This window comes from Pseudophryne corroboree, chromosome 5 (assembly GCF_028390025.1).
Source record: "Pseudophryne corroboree isolate aPseCor3 chromosome 5, aPseCor3.hap2, whole genome shotgun sequence".
Classification (NCBI taxonomy): Eukaryota; Metazoa; Chordata; class Amphibia; order Anura; family Myobatrachidae; genus Pseudophryne; species Pseudophryne corroboree.
Window position 1 is genome coordinate 202855442 of NC_086448.1, and position 17882 is coordinate 202873323.

Sequence of the window (17882 nt, forward strand, 5' to 3'; positions counted from 1 at the left end):
AATGGGTCTGACCGAGCCATCCGGTTTCGGGACCACAAATAGGGTTGAATAGTACCCCTTTCCCCTGTTGAACTAGGGGAACCTCGACAACCACTTGTTGTTGACACAGTTTTTGAATTGCAGCTAAAACTATCTCCCTTTCTGGGGAAGAAGCTGGTAAAGCCGATTTGAAAAACCGGCGAGGAGGCACGTCTTCGAATTCCAGCTTGTTACCTGGGATACAATTTCCATCGCCCAAGGATCCACGTCTGACTGAACCCAGACGTGGCTGAAGAGTCGAAGACGTGCCCCCACCGGCGCAGACTCCCTCAGTGGAGCCCCAGCGTGATGCGGTGGATTTAGTAGAAGCCGGGGAGGACTTCTGCTCCTGGGAACTAGCCATAGCAGGCGGTTTTTTTCCCTCTTCCCTTACCTCTGGCGAGGAAGGAAGAGATCCGACCTCTTCTGGACTTATGTGACCGAAAGGACTGCATCTGATATTGCAGCGTTTTCTTTTGCTGTGGGGAAACATCAGGTAAAAAAGTAGATTTACCCGCGGTAGCTGTGGAAACCAGGTCCGCGAGACCTTCCCCAAATAAATCCTCACCTTTGTAAGGTAAAACTTCCATATGCTTCTTTGAGTCGGCATCACCCGTCCATTGGCGGGTCCACAGGGCTCGCCTAGCCGAAATCGCCATGGCGTTGGCTCTCGAACCTAGCAGACCAACGTCTCTCTGAGCGTCTCTCATATATAAGACTGCGTCTTTAATGTGACCTAAGGTCAATAAAATGGTATCCCTATCCAGGGTATCAATGTTAGCTGACAAAGTATCCGTCCAAGCCGCAACAGCACTACAAACCCAAGCCGACGCTATTGCCGGTCTGAGCAAGGCACCCGTATGTGTATAAATTGATTTTAAGGTAGTTTCCTGTCTGCGATCAGCAGGATCCTTGAGGGCTGCCGTGTCTGGGGACGGTAGCGCCACCTTTTTGGACAAGCGCGTTAACGCCTTGTCCACCCTGGGTGAGGATTTCCACCGTAACCTGTCCTGCGCAGGGAAAGGATACGCAATAAGAATTCTTTTGGGAATCTGCAGTTTCTTGTCTGGAGTTTCCCAAGCCTTTTCAAATAACGCGTTCAGCTCATGAGATGGGGGAGAGGTTACCTCAGGTTTCTTTTCCTTAAACATGTGTACCCTCTTGTCAGGAACAGAGGGGTCATCTGTGATATGTAAAACATCCTTTATTGCAATAATCATATAATGATATATAGTGTCTTCTTGGATATACGTGAGTACCACGTTCAAGAAGTGCAAGATATATTAGACACCCCTCAAAGGCTAATGTCGCATTCTGCTGTTAAAGACAAGTGTCCATCAAAGGTAGAGGAAATGATCTCACAAATACCGGGTTCCCTTTGGACCAAAGATGGACAAGACACTGGATTAATGGCGAATGTAGCTCCAGTAGTAGTACAAGTAAAAGATGGTAGGATAGCTCCAAAAATCCCTCAGTATCCTCTGAAGCCAGAGGTAGAATTAGGAGTGTACCCCGTCATAGAGCGGTTACTACAACAGGGCATCCTAGTCAGGACGTCCAGCACTGCCAATAGTCCCATCTTCCCTGTGAAAAAGAGTGGGGGGAGGGGTTACAGGCTAGTGCAGAATCTAAGGGGGATAAACAAGATAGTCGAGAGCCAATTCCCCGTAGTGCCCAATCCAGCTGTCATCCTTATGCAAATTCCCTCTACTGCAACAGTTTTCACTGTCATCGACCTCTGTTCTGCCTTCTTTTCTGTCCCTCTGCACCCTGACAGCCAATAACTTCGCTTTTACATACAGGGGAGTACAGTACACCTGGACTCGTCTCCCCCAAGGTTTCATTGACAGCCCGAGTATCTTCTCCCAGGCCTTGCATGACTGTTTACAATCCTTTCAACCTGAGAGTGGATCAGTGCTAATACAGTATGTCGATGACTTATTGTTGTGTTCAGACTCACTCGAATCGTCCTTGAAAGACACGAAACAGCTTCTGTTTCATCTTTCCCAAACGGGACACAAGGTTTCAAAGGATAAGTTGCAGTTGTGCCAGACTAGGGTAAAATATTTGGGACATTGCTTGACTCAAGGACTTAGACACCTCACCGCTGATAGAATACAGGCAATTCGCGACATGACTCTGTCACAAACTCAGCAACAGATCCGCACTTTCCTTGGAATGTGTGGGTACTGCCGAAACTGGATCCCAGGGTTCTCTATACTGGCTTTACCTTTACAAGAAATGGTCTCTTCGAACAAACCAGAACGGATCGCGCCCACAGATGAGTCCGAACTGGCATTTGAGAGACTCAAACAGTGCCTATCACAGGCACCTGCATTAGGCATGCCAGATTATGAGAAGCCCTTCGAATTGTACGGCACGGAAAGTGCTGGGTGCGCGACAGGTGTCTTAACACAGAGACATGGTGATGCCAGCAGACCGGTAGCATACTACAGTGCACAGTTGGACACCGTAGCGCGGTCTCTCCCCACATGCTTGCGAAGTGTTGCAGCGATAGCTTTGCTAGTAAGTAAAAGCGAGGACGTAGTGTTAGGACACAACCTGACCATCCATACACCTCATGCAGTATCAGCCTTACTAAACTCCGCCCAAACCAGACATGTCTCATACGTTCGGTTTACAAAGTGGGAATTATCACTGATGGCCCCTGTAAACATCACCATTAAGAGATGCAGCTCACTAAATCCTGCAACTTACTTGCCAAGTGTGCCTGGACAGGCAAAAATGGTGGAGGATGAGAATGATGGTGAAGGAGGATTTAGTGCAGACACTGATACGCATGATTGTATGGAATACCTGAATCAGACTTTCACTGCGAGACCTGACATCAGTGACAACCCACTGGAAGGAGTAGACTTTACCTTCTACACTGACGGTAGTTGCCACAGACAGACAGAATCGGGAGACTTGTGTACTGGATATGCAGTTGTAGATGACAGAGGTATCATAGAAGCTTAACCCCTGGGCCCACCACACTCAGCACAAGTTGCTGAGTTGGTCGCCCTAACCAGAGCGTGTGAATTGTCCAAGGGTAAGTCAGCTAATATATACACAGATTCTAGGTATGCCTTTGGAGTGGTGCATGATTTCGGAGCCCTGTGGCGCCTCAGAAATTTCATGACGGCAGCTGGCACACCTGTAGCGCATGCGTCCCACATAAAAAAGCTTCTAACAGCGATACAGGAACCAGACAGAGTGGCTGTTATCAAGTGTAAAGCACATACTTACAACCAAGACCCAATTTCAATTGGTAACAGCCGGGCAGACGAAGCTGCTAAATAAGCAGCCAGCACCCTCATACAAACGAACATCACATCACTGATGACATTTAACACGATCAACACACAACAATTAATCGAAATGCAAAATTTGTGTTCCCTACAGGAAAAGGCGGTCTGGAGGTCAAAGGGGTATGGCCAGGAGTCCTCAGGACTTTGGACAGGTGGACACGGTAAGCCAGTGGCCCCCAGAGCATATCTTCCAAGTCTAGCTGAGGCGGCACACGGTCTGACTCATCTGGGCAAAGAGGGTATGTGTAAGCTGGTGAGAGCCTACTGGTGTGCGCCAGGATTCTCTTCGCATGCAGGTAAAAGAGCAATGACATGTTTTACTTGCTTGAGGAAGAATATTGGTAAGTCAATACCAACAGAGCCATCCCATATCCCCCCGACAGACGGACCTTTTCAGGTAATACAAATTGATTTCATGCAGTTACCACCCTGTAGAAATGTAAAATATGTGTTAGTTTGTATTGACGTATTTTCCAATTGGGTAGAAGCGTTCCCTGCTGCCACAAATACTGCTACGTTCACTGTAAAGAAAATTGTACAGGAATTTGTGTGTAGATATGGTATCCCTAGAATAATTGAAAGCGATAGGGGTACCCATTTTACAGGTGAAGTCTTTCAGGTCATGTGCAAACTGATGGGAATTAATAGCAAGCTGCATACTCCGTACCGACCACAGGCGAGTGCGAAGGTGGAGAGAATGAACAGCACTATTAAGAACAAGCTGAGCAAAGTGATGGCTGAAACTGGATTGTTGTGGCCAGAAGCTTTGCCACTAGTGTTGTACAGTATCAGAACCACCCCCAGGTCTCCCCTTAACCTATCACCTTTTGAAATTCTTTTTGGTCGACAACCTCATGTAATGATAGACCCCCAGGATGATTTGAAATGTAATAACGAAGTGACTGTGAGATATTTGGTTGGGATGAGCCAGCAGCTGAGAAATCAAAAAATAAATTTAAAGCTGGTGATTCCTGACCTACCGAACAGTAATTGTCATGACATTGAACCTGGGGATTATGTAATGATTTGAAATTTCTTACGCTCAGGTTGCCTCATAGACAGCTGGGAAGGACCATACCAAGTCTTGCTAACCAGCACGACAGCATTGAAGGTCGCCGAGAGAGAGACTTGGGTCCACTCGTCCCACTGCAAGAAGGTCGCTGACCCGGAGAGAACTCGTGACAAAGAGCAGAGTGTAGAGAACCTCGTATCACTGGAGTGTCTGTTCCGGGAAGGTTGAGAGGCAGGACTGTTGAAGGGCATCCGAGCACAGATCTAGAACGGTTATTGTATCATTTTCTTTTTTTTTCACCTCCCCCTGCATTTTCCTTTCTTTTCTCCTTCTTATTTTCCTCCTTTCCCCAAACGAAATGGATCGATCACAAGAGACTGCGTTTCGGGTTCTGTTAGTAATTCTGGTTTTAATCAGGACAGTTTGTTTTGGTGAGGGCCCCAGAGAGGTCGAGCAGGGATCTGGAATGGTTTCTGATGACGAGTATGAATTTGTAGGATCTCAGGAGCGGCACATCGCTCAAGTAAAGGCTAGCATCAGTAAGCGCTCTGGTAGTCAGGGAGCTCGGAGGCACTGTGAGGGGTTATTGTCTGAAGAAAATTGTATCTGCAGGAATTGTGAAAATATAGTCGAGGATGGGTGCATCCAGAGATGTCAGTCCAACCTTAATATCGACATGGACCGTCATCCGTTGAGTGATTACCAGTCACTAGTGGGTAAGGTCTTAAACCAGACAGAATGCTGGGTGTGCTCACAAGTACCTCAAGGTCAGAGCAAGTCAGGATTGGTACCATACCCTTTAGCAATAGATGAGGTACTCGAATTACAGGGTGGGAGACCGGTGGACAAGAAATTCAATATTTCTACGCCCCCTAGTTTGAAGCTCCACCAGTATCATGTAGACAGGTCCTTATTGTGCTTTAATATTTCCAATTACCGAAAACCAGGAAATTGGGAAGTGACGTGGAACAACCAGACAATGACCTTTTCACACAGAGCTGATAGGATACCCATAGACTATGAACTTGTACGCCAAATAGCCAAAAGTGGGAGGTATTATCGGTATAGGTATACTCGTGGAAGCAAGACCATGTGGGTTGGAAAAGTATCGCCAGGGTATTGTGCCCATATCATCCAGCCTGATACTTGTACTGAGCAGATGGGAGAACTAGGGATTGGTTTCTTTACTTGGAAAGTTTGTAATATGGTGATGTCATACTTTGTCCCCTATGTTCTCCCAGATGATGCCTATTTCATATGTGGGAGGAAGGTGTACAAGTGGCTTGCCCCGAGCTCAGAGGGATTGTGTTATATTGGGAGAGTACTGCCAGAGGTCATGACCATAACCCATGATGAGATGAAAGACGTTCACCACAGTGCTCAGGCTCCTTATACTCATATTCACTATGAACACATCATCAAGAGACACCTCATAGATAGGACAGAGCACACAGCCTCTGATTTGATCCACGAATCCACCGGGATTCAGTTCCTTCTCGCATTAGACATCACCCATACTGCCAGAGGAACTATACATTATAGGTATATCCACGCACTAGCGAACTTGATAGACAATATCACTGAGATGTATGATGACACCTTCAGGTATACGGGAAAGGAGTTACAAGCCTACAAGAAGGAACTGATTCAGCACAGGATGGTCCTTAATTATGTCACAGCCGTGACAGGTGGGTACTGTGTTACTCTAGCAACTCAATATGGTGTGAAGTGCTGTACATATATCACGAACAGCACTGACGACCCCACGGAGATCATCGATCAAAAGATGGACGATATCTTGCAGTTGAAGTGGGAGTTCAGGAGGAAGCACAACCTTACCTTAGCGACTGTGAGTAATGAACTGACCAGCTGGGTCTCATGGTTGAACCCACGCAATTGGTTCTCAGGTTTAGGAGAGTGGGCTCAAAATGTCTTCATGAGTGTAGGAAAGTTTCTCCTTTGTATCCTGGGAGTCGTCATAATTATTGGTTCAATATTTAGGTGTGTTCGAATTCTGACGCGGCGCAAGCACAGCACAAAGTTGATGAGTCTAAGGAGCGAGGGCGCTGTCAAAGCAGCAGATTTGATTTATGACCCATTCATAGAGACAGTGTTATGATAAGGATTGCAAATGAATTTCATGGCCTGTTTCTTTCACCCGTTTTTCTTTTGTCTCCCCCTCTGCCCAGATACATCCATCCGGAAAAAGACATCAGCCTTACCCAAAATGTTTATGTAAATGTATTTTTATATATGTGTCTTATCTTCATCTCTGCAACCTTCAGTTAATGGCACACATAGTAGACAGGTGATATCCACATGTACTAGCATTCACATGTTTCCCCCTCCATGTATCATCAACTAAATGTGCACCCCATTTGTTGGAAAAAGAAGCCGAAAAGAGCTCGGTAGTGTTTGTTGGCCCACTTACAGACCCTTAATACGGGATAAGAAGGATTTAATGTATACTTCACAATACCTCGAAGCTTATTTAGAAAATATACGGCACGATGATACATGCCCCTCAGACATGGATTCATACATACATGCTTTTTACTATCCCACTAGGTCATACATTTCCCACCTACAACTCTCCCCGATCATCAAAGCTTCTGTAGATATTGTATAGATATTTTTCTGTTTAGTGATTAGATAGTGGCAGTTATTGGTGACTGCCAAAGGGTGGACTGTCAAAGTCGAAAAATATTGCAGTACATACATTACGTACAAACTACACACAGATGGCCTCCGTGCGCGTACTTGCTCTGTCGTGCGTGCGCATATTCGCAATTTGCGTATGGTCGCTCCCGCGGACCTGCGTATTAGCGCGTGGTATGAGTATTAACGGTAGAATTTGTGAACGCATGGAAAAGCCATCAAAACACATTACATATTTAATCCAAATAGTGCACATTTTACACATAGCCTCCCTGCATCACAGCAGCAAGTTACAGCAGTTTAAATGGTTTCAGAACAAAGGGATTCACCTTTACAGGATAGGAGGGGACAGAACAAGGTTATAAGGTGATGTTTGGTATCCAGCTGTAGGGTATTTTAAGAGTAATATTCCGGGATTGGTTTGAGGAAGATCGCATGTTCCTGCGGATAGTTATGTGCAGGAGCAGAATATAGATATAAACTGTATTTACTGTACATTATGTATGCGGCAGGAATCCAGAGGAGACCACCCACAAGAGCAGTTGGAACAGACATCACCCACCTATTCAAACCGACCTATGACCTCTCCTGTACTGTAAATGACCATCCTGTGTCCAATGGACAAAGAGATTACAGTATCCATTGTGTTAAGTTTTGGAAGAATTGTATAAAGAGAGCCTGCTGCAGGCCTGGTCTGACACAAGACTCACAAAGTTATCTATCAGATGACTGAGGACCAGATCTGGGTAGCGCGGCAAATCCACTCACGTATGTACCATTGATTGTAGCCATTATTCTGTTGTATTGTATTGTTTGTATTGTAACCCCCTTTCAGCAATAATACGCTGTGGTGTCGGAACCCAGTGGTTTAACTACAGACTGGTGTCGTGTCTTTCTTTCCCTGCTAAGGTTTAAAGTGTATTAGTATCGCATTGCATTCAGTGATCGCGCTGAGACCAAAAAAAAGTGGGTCCCAGGGACCCCTCACTTTTAAAAATTGGGGTCCTACTTGTCCTTTTCTGGGTCCCATCGGAATGAAGGTTTTAATTAGTCTTATTAATGATTCAAACATAAAAACACAAACTTGATTTGGACACTACAAAAGGGGTGCAAGGGGGAGGATGGGGTGACGATGCTGCTGGGCTGTGTAGCATACAGGACACCCCGCACTTTAGATGTAATTAGACATTTTGGTGACCTTGTGGCAGAAAGAGAATTGGTTCTCCCGCACTGAGACTGAAAACTGTGACAGTGCGCGCCGAAGGCGCGCTGGAATTTTTTAGGGGCGTAGCTTCGTGGGGAAGGGGCGTGGTCACATAATAGTACCAATTCACATTATTCCACACAGTAGTGCCGCTTATACACATTGCACCAGGTAGAACCTCCTATACACACTGAGCCAAGGAGAGCACGTTATTCACATTGCACCAGGTAGAGCACGTTATACACATTGCGCCACACATTGCACCAGGTAGAGCACGTTATACACATTGCGCCACACATTGCACCAGGTAGAGCACGTTATACACATTGCGCCACACATTGCACCAGGTAGAGCACGTTATACACATTGCGCCACACATTGCACCAGGTAGAGCACGTTATACGTATTGCGCCAGGTATAGCACGTTATTCACATTGCGCCAGGCAGAGCACATTATTCACATTGCGCCAGGCAGAGCACGTTATTCACATTGCGCCAGGTAGAGCACTTAACAATTATATGATTAAAAAACAGGACAACATTATTAAATAATACATTTTCTATATGTAATGGCTTTATGGTGCCGCTATAATAGAGCCCCAGACTGGATTTAGACACTACAAAAGTGTTGTGGGGGAGGGAGGGTGACAATGCTGCTGGGCTGTTATCATATCGGAAGTATGCATTCAGGATCCTGGCTGTCGGGATCCCAGCAGCCGTAATACCGATGCCGGAATCCTGACAGCAGCCACAATACCAACACTGGCATCCAGAGGTGATCAGGATCCCGGCAACGATATCCTGACAGTCAGGATCCTGAAGGGAAGTATGCACTGCCGCCACTGGTTTAGCGTGCAAGTGGGAAGGGGGGGGGGGGGGGTTAGGATATGGTGTTGGGGAGGGTTAGGCTGCAGAGGGGGGGGGGGGGGGGTATAGGTGTTAGGCACTAAGGGGGTGGGTTGGGTTTAGGCTGCGGGAAACGGAGGGTTAGGGATGGGAGGTTAGGGTACCCTCTGCACTCGTCACTCTTGTCGGCTTTGCTGCGATCGGGATGCTGGTGTCGGTATACTAAATGCCAACATCCTGATGACGACTTCGGACACTTGGTACAACCACTGGATTTGAGTCATGCTGCCTGTAATTTATGTGCTGACTGATCAACTTCAGTGACACTCACTGTGCTGGCTGCCTTTACAGTAACCAGCGGCAACCAGCAGTAACCAACAGCAACCAGCAGTAACCAACAAAGGCAGACAGCACAGTGAGTGTCACTGAAGTTGATCAGTCAGCACATAAATTACAGGCAGCATGACTCGAATCCAGTGGTTGTATCAAGGGTCCTGTATGCTGCAGAGACCAGCAGCACTGTCACCCTCTCGCCTCACCCCCACTCCATACCACAAAAATGTTGCGTTTAACACCTGTTTGCAGGCGCCATGCAGCCCCCATCTCCGCCATCCCACCGATATGAACAGCCCCCCTGCCGCCACCGTAAGTCCAGCTCACCCCTCCGCACAGCAAGCACAGTCCCCGGTCACCGGCGTTCAACATCCCCGCAGCACAGTGTGTAGCGCGCCGCAGAGCCGTCCTCACTGTCTGTCCGGCTCCCGTGAAGCTCCAGCGGGTGATCGGCGGGGGCGTCCTCACTCTGTCCGGCTCCGTGAAGCTCCAGCGGGTGATCGGCGGGGGGGGGCGTCCTCACTCTGTCCGGCTCCGTGAAGCTCCAGCGGGTGATCGGCGGGGGGGGCGTCCTCACTCGGTCCGGCTCCCTTGAGGCTCCAGCGGGTGATCGGGGGGGGGGGGGAGGCGGGCCGCACCGCCACAAGAGGACTTATAGAAGACCAGCTTCAGCGGAGCATCTTGCCCCCGGTGTGATGTGTGTGCGCGGTGTAGGGGGCGGGGCCTTCTGGGTGCATGCGGATAGAGAGATGCGGCGGCGATTGGATGAGGAGGCGCGGCGGTGATTGGATGGGAAGACAGAGTCTCCTATTGGTGCAGTGATACACAGCGCGTCCTATGGGACCCGCTCATTTTTTAAAACCGGGTACGTCTCTTCCTGTAGCGCGTAAAAACGCGCTATAGCGCGTATTTTGCGATCACTGGCATTGCTGTATAAGGTTTAAAGTGTATTCATTGGGTGTGTACGCGCTGTGTGTACTTTGTACAGTCAGCGCGGCGTTTGTACGCAAAGTCCGTACACGGTACGGGACTCTGTACGCTAACAGCGTAAAGTGTATTTAAAGTGTGTATAAGGTATAGCTTTTCATTCCTGTTGATAAATCAGCATTATCACTCTTCAGGAACTTCCAGAGATGTGACCGACTCCACTGGGCACATTTTCTAAACTGAGTCTGGTAGGAGGGGCATAGAGGGAGGAGCCAGCACACCTAATCAAACTTCTATAGTGCCCATGGCTCCTAGAGGACCCGTCTATATCCCAAGTACTAAATGGATTCTCAGTATCCCATAGGACGTAAGAGCAATTAGAGATAGGTACACCAGGAGATTAATATATTGGGTAATTATTAATTATAAATGCACGACTGTGCCCGGGTAGCTTTGTGTAATAGTGCTGGCACACTGTGGAGGAGGCACATTGGAGCCCCGGCTACTGTATCTTTGTGTATTAATGCTGGAATTCTTCAGAAATCCTACTACTCCAATGGCCCACAGCAGTTTGATGGTAAAACAGACACATATTATAATAAACCCGATAAGACTTGGGCAGCGATAAGAGAGGTTGGGAAGAGGTAATGGGGAGACTGCTTCAGCTGTGTCAGCATTCCCACTGTGTGCAAGATAACGGAATTCTCACCTGGAATGGCAGATAGAGGAAGAATCCATGTTTGGGGATTTATGGGCCCATATAATTAACAAAAACCCTATATAGCATGGCACCGGATACTTTGCATTATGTAATGTGCATGCTTCAGACTATACTACTATAAAAATATTTACTTACAGTTATCATTTTCTTCAGCTGACATTGGGACATATTCAATCAACTGCAGGATTTTGATAGCAAAATAATGTGTAGACCTTGCAGCTAATCTTGAATTACTGCGGTTACGCACACTCCCGATTCCCACAGTACAGTAATCAATAAAAAAAAAATGTGGTTGCAAAATGTTTTTTGAAGGAAAAATCTTGCAGGAGGGAAAGTTCTTTAAAAAAAAAAAGTCAGCCTGTACAGTGCATCCGTATGTTCCCAATGCTGCAGAGAGACCCAGCTGCACTTCTGACACTGCACACACCCACGCAACCAGCACTGCACTCTCCCAACAGAATAGCAAAAGTCTCGCACCTGCAGGAAAAACCCAGCGATTGCAAGGTCTTCTGTAGCCTCACCCCTAGTTAAATATGCCTCATTATGTCAATATTGCTAGCAACAAATTTCAGAATAAATCAGCAACGGATACTTCCTAATGTCTGATGTGTCATGGCCCTGCAATGACTTGTGAAATAGGTCAGACTGTGAGTCAGAGTAATGCTGCTTTAAAACATTGGGTTCCTTTAAGTTACTTAAGGGACTGCTGGTAGCAGCAATATTATTTGCTGATTACTACTCATACCATGGCAAGGAAAGGGAAAAAATTGTTAACCGGACACATAGGTACAATGACCATCTCAAAAGAGTTAGTGCTGCCACTCTCATGGACCACTTTAACTTAAGCAGGTCATGGTCATCTGTGGCTGTGTGCCATGGAAGGTGCTACTTTAGTGGTGAGTGGTAGTGCCAAAAAATATAGGATCTGTTGTGCGTTGGCTGCACAGCAGTCCTCAAGGGGTTGTGGGTTGAATCTATGACTGAGGCCAAGTTGGCTTCCATATATAAAGCAGCCAAACCGGGGGCAAAGTGCAAGCTGCAAGAGAAAGTTTTAGACTACATATGGAGAAAGGAGCACTGGGGTTTAGATTACTGATCAACAAACAATATTAAGAGACACTGGGCGGGATGCATCAATCATCGCATTTTCGATTGGATCCTTCTCAGCAGGGAAATGCAAAAGAGGCCCAAAGGCTTCTACAGGCCAACGCCATCTAAAGATGGCATTGCCAACCGCATCAAAGCCCCGGAAGCTTGATGTATAAACGTTAAGCAGCCAAACCTGGTATCATTGTTATTGTTGCATTTCTTTTTACTTATCCCATGTAAGCTATAGTAACCAGCTTTACACACTACAGTTCCTCAGGATGGCTAAATATGACTAGTCTATCTGAACCTCCAAAGTGGGAGCACAAGGCCGTGAAGTGCACTTTGGTTCTCAGCCTTTAGTCACAACTCTGTAGAGATGCCTGAAAGCAGGGAAAGAGTTTCATGCCTGAGATGCAAGCCATGAGGTTACACACGCATTAATCTCACCTCAGGTGACCCGCCAAAGTACATGTCCACATATGGACAAAAACTCCTCTGACGAACACCTTCTCTCTTTTACAGTGGCTGAAAGTTGTCACAACATTATAATTTAAGGGTTACAGTCTGCCAACCGTATTATTTTCTGGGATGGATGAAGGAATGTTGTCTATTTCATCTTCCCTTAAAAGTACACTGAGAATGCTGAAAAAGAGAATACCAACTTCCACATAAATAATCCTTTTCTTTCCTCTTAATTCACAGCTAATGGACAGTATGAGCCTGTCTTGCAGGTGTAACATGTCCTCACCTTGAGATTTGGTTTTGACAGCAGCTTCAACAATTCTCTGATCTCGCTGTTCAGCGGCTTGCTCTGCAGTTCCTCAGCCAGCTGTGAAAGAGACAGGATTGACACCAAAAGCATTAACCACACGTTGCCTCACCCAGTGCGTCAGTGACAACTGAGAATCTATCTTGTTTGAGATTATTGCTTTCCAGTGTGCTCAAAACAGAAGCCAGCATGAACTAAAACAGACTATTAATCATTAGTTCTCTGCTTTGGGCCTCAGTGGACCGGATTCCAGCCAGTTCTTTCAGCTGAGTTTAACGCAAGTAATCGTATCTGGCACTGGAGTCAGATCACATTCTGATTTATGGATACAGGGGTAAAGTTGTGCACTTCATTTAAGGGAATAGCTCTTTGCTTGCAGACAAAGGCTCGCTTGTGAAAACTGATGGATCATGCTTTGACACTGTCTATTAAAATTAAAATTAAAAAGCTGCTTCTGAACGAGGTGGTAAAATCTGCATCGCTTCCAATATCTCACAGAGGATGTGCTGTTTAGGACTCAGGTAAGAGTGAAACTGTCTGTGCCTTTTACCTTTTGCTTATACACACGGTAATTACGTCGGACCTTCAATGTAAAACCAGGTCAAGCACAAGGCATGTCAGCCAACAGACCCATTCACAGCGCTGTAGCTAGTAACATGAGAGCGCAAAGGCAGGAACTGGCACAGAATGTCTACATTATTCATTGCTTTAATGATGCTTCTTCTAGTCATAGATTCATATATATTAAACAAGCTTTGCCCACACAAAACAGCATTAATCACATTTAGAAAATAAAATACTGTTGCTGAAGGTAGATACAGGAAAGTTGTTGTCACATGTACCTGTGGCTCTCCAGATGTTGTCAAACTACACATCCCAGCATGACCTGCAACAGATTTAGTATTCCCTAACAGCAAAACTGTGTCAAGGCATGCTGGGACTTGTAGTTTCACAACAGCTGGAGACTCACAGGTTGGCCAGACCCAGAGAACACAGTATGAACAAATAAATGTACAACTAAAGTAGTACAGCGTTTAGAATAACAGAGGGAATATATGCATTCAATGTAGTGATAATACAGTACCTGCTATAAAACATAACAGTGTCCAGAAAATAACAAGTCACACTACTGTACGTGTATGCTCACCCTGTCAGACAAGCGTTTTGTCCTCATCGATGTCAGTGTTACCTGCAGTGTAAGCATTAGCAATCATGGGAGAGCTGTATAAATATATGTATTACACTAAGCTGCACAGACTGTAGACTTTAAGGAAACACTTTCAGGCCTATTTATTCATTAGAGAAAAGCACAATGTCTTTCACCGGATATAGGGTTTCTCTCTATCAATCCCTCTCTGTCACAGAGTCTCTCTGGTGAAAGCTGCCTAACAATTTAAGTGGCAGCAACAGTCATTCACTATGGTCATTCTCAGAATGGCAACAGCAGAAGTAAATGACAGGAAAGATGCGTTATTATTTAAATGTAAAAAATTTCCCAACATGGAATTTTTTTGAAATCATCCTATATGTTCTTTGGCAGCGCAGCTATAAGCCCTTTTTAGTAAACAGACCTATTAGAATACTTTCTGGAAGCATACTCTTTTGACTATCCTTGGACACCCAGGAGATCCCCGATATAGTGGATTATCTCCCGGACTCCTTATAAAGTCTGAAGCCAGACCAGACAGAAAAGCAATAAGTGGAACCCAGAGTGATGAAACCATTCCCATCACCAGGTTCCACCAACTGCACTATGATAATGTGATTAGCTGCTATGACGCAAGTCACTTTACTTAAGTCTAAAGGGCCCTACACATTTAGGGATCCGCCGCCGAGCTGCCCTACGGCGGATACGGCTGACGGGCGACCTGGTGGCGAGGGGGAGGTGACGGGGGGAGTGAAGTTTCTTCACTCCCCCCCGTCACCCGGCTCCATAGCAGCGCAGGCAAATATGGACGAGATTGTCCATATTGGCCTGCATGCACAGGTGACGGGGCACCAGCGATGAACGAGCGCGGGGCCGCGCATTGTTCATCGCTGGTGCCTCCACACTCAAAGATATGAACGGTATCTCATTCATTAATGAACGAGATCGTTCATATCTTTGACTATTATCGCCCAGTGTGTAGGGCCTATAACTTGCTTGTGACTTCACTGCGCTACCCTTCGTGAAGAGGACACCTAATCAGTTGTACAAAACCTGTAAATGAGGGTGATAAAGAACAGGAATTAAACAGCCATTATTTCTCAATGTCAGCGTGTACAAGCCCTATGGACCAATCATCTCAAAGATCAAAGCCAACGCTTCCTTGCTGCTATAATAAAAAGTTAATAGCAGGCAGCAGCTGCAATATATCTGGGTATCTGCCAAACAGAAGAGAGTGAAAAGGAATAAAGAAAATATGTACTGCTTGGTAAAACAGAACATAAATATGAATGAAATCTTATTTTATAATCTTAAAACATCCTATAAAACCTGTATAGAGTTGGTTAAAAATCTATTTAATTAAATTTAGTCTTGGGGGTCTAAACTTGTCTTAAAGGCGGCTGTGTCTACAACACACGTTACAGTGATTCATTTATGGCTGCCAGCGCAGAATGTAAATAAGCCTACTCTAAAAGTATGAACTGTGAATCCTCTAATTCAATGTCTGAACAACACTATGGTATTTCTGAAGCCCCAATAAATAACAGTTTGCGACAAAACCTATTTCATTGAATAATTCACTCACAGCTAGAACGTGGAACCTGTTGACCTGATTGCTAAATAAATAGTACTATACAGAAATGTATACATTTGTGTATTCCAACTTTAGGATGTACTGAAAAGTGGGGTGGGATTTAAAATGCTTTACCGTAAAGATCCTTTTATAGATTCCTGGCGTGGCTTACAAACCGCATGTTACTGTAACCTCTTTAATACCTGTGAAGGCTATAGATAAAATAACTCATGCCTGCACGTTGTTAACATAATGTTCTGGCAACGAACACTAAGCACATTCATCCACTCAGACATCATTTGTTATAATGAAGAAAGCTGTCCACCCTCTCGGAGACAGATAAATGAACATTGGGATGCAGTTGCAGTGTTTCCACATTGGTGCTGCTGCAAATTCTCCTTTTGTGACCTATGATAAACATTAACGGGGCAGTATCAGATTGCAGAAGCAGGTTTTACAGGAAACAAAAATAACAGCAGTGTAAAAAGTTGTACTGAATTTTGACAGGAAAAACAAAAATTATTTTATATATATATATATATATATATATATATATATATATATATATATATACACACACACACACAAATACAGGTATATATATATATACATATATATATATATATACACACACACGTACACTACCGATTATCCGTCACCTCTTTTAATCCGGACACATCATGTGCTGGGCGGAAGTTAGGCTGCGGGTGGTAATTAGGATGCAGGAGGGTCTAGATAGGCTGTGGGAGGCGCTTAGATAGGCTGCAGGAGGTCTTAGACAGGCAGCGGGAGGCTTAGTTAGGCTGCGAGTGCGGGAGTATGACTGCGGGCGGGCAGTCGGGCTACGGCAGCGAGTCGCACTGTGGATGAGGAGTCGGGCTGCGTGGCTGGAATTAGGCTATGTGGTACACGCTGGATAGAATTAGTCTGCGTGGGGGGGGGGAGCAGGATGCCGCCGACATACATATTAAGATGTTTTAGTCTTTCTGGGTATAGTGGGGCACACACTATACAATTATCAGCTACATCATATGCCAGATCTGGCTGGTTGGAATAAATATCTGGTAATGGTTGAGAGCAAAGGACAATCGACCGTTTGCTCCCAAACACTGGTAAAAGAGAGAATGCCAAAAGTGTGCAAAGCTGTCATCAAAGCAAAAGGGGGCTACTTTGAGGAATCTAAAATATAAACATATTTTGATTTAACACTTTTGTTTACAACATAATTCCATATGCGTTCTCTCATAGTTTTGATATCTTCAGTATTAATCTACAATGTAGAAAATAATTAAAAACCATTGAATGAGAAGGTGTGTCCAAACTTTTGACTGATACTGTAGTTATATCCTTCTTAAGATATGGTCTCCAGAACTGAACACAGTATACTAGATGAGGCCCTTGCAATGTCCTATACAGTGGTATTATTACTTCTTTCTGCTGCTGATGATGATTCCTCTTTCCTATGCCCCCAAGCATGACTTGCCTTTCTCATTGCTTTGTTACATTGATTACCTGTCTTTGAGTCACCTGAAATAATGACTCCTAAATCCCTTTCCTCCTCAGTAGTTTCCATTACAGTACCCTTGATACTATATTTAGCCTTTGGGGTTTTAAGACCCAATTGCATGATTTAGCAATTTTGTGGCATTCAACTGTAGTTGCCACATTCTTGACCATTCCTCTAGTCTACCAACAGTACCTTCCAACCATCCCGATTTTAATGGGACAGTCCCGCAATTCGAGGTGTCCCTCGGGTGGGCGGGAAATTGGGGGACTAAGCAGCATTGGTGGCTGAGGAAGTGAATGGCTGCATGAACAGTGGAGGCTGGGGGCAGCCCAATAGTTGCCAGAGGGCTAGGCAACTATTGTCATGTGCACACTCCCCAAAAATGCCTCATTCAGGGGGTGTGGCTTATTTTACCAGGGCCACACCCCCTTTTCAGTATCACGTGGAGAAGGGGATCCCAATCTCCTCACCAAAATGTTGTGAGGTATAAGTGGGTCATCAACCATTTGTTTTACTCCTTCTGATGTACCTACTCTGTTATGTACCTTAGTGTCATCTGCAAAAAGAAATACTTTCCTATCAAAACCATTTGCATCATCACAAATAAAGATATTTAAAAGTACTAGTCCAAGTACAGATCCCTGGGGTATTGCACTGGTAACCTTTCCCTCCTTAGACTGCACTCCATTTACTACAACTCCCAGTTGTCTATTATGCAACCAAGATCTTATCCATTCAGCATCTTAGAATCCTATCCCAAGCTTTTG

General features: G+C 45.3%; 1 protein-coding gene across 4 annotated transcripts in view; it reads right to left on the reverse strand.

Moving 5' to 3' along the window:
• MPP7 (MAGUK p55 scaffold protein 7) overlaps positions 1-17882 on the reverse strand; it is a 681636-nt gene that overhangs the window by 237730 nt on the left and 426024 nt on the right. For all 4 annotated transcript variants that reach the window (XM_063922017.1, XM_063922018.1, XM_063922019.1 and 1 more), the window contains one exon: positions 12868-12948. In XM_063922017.1, coding sequence (XP_063778087.1) covers positions 12868-12948 — 81 coding nt within the window. The remainder of the gene's footprint in view (positions 1-12867; positions 12949-17882) is intronic.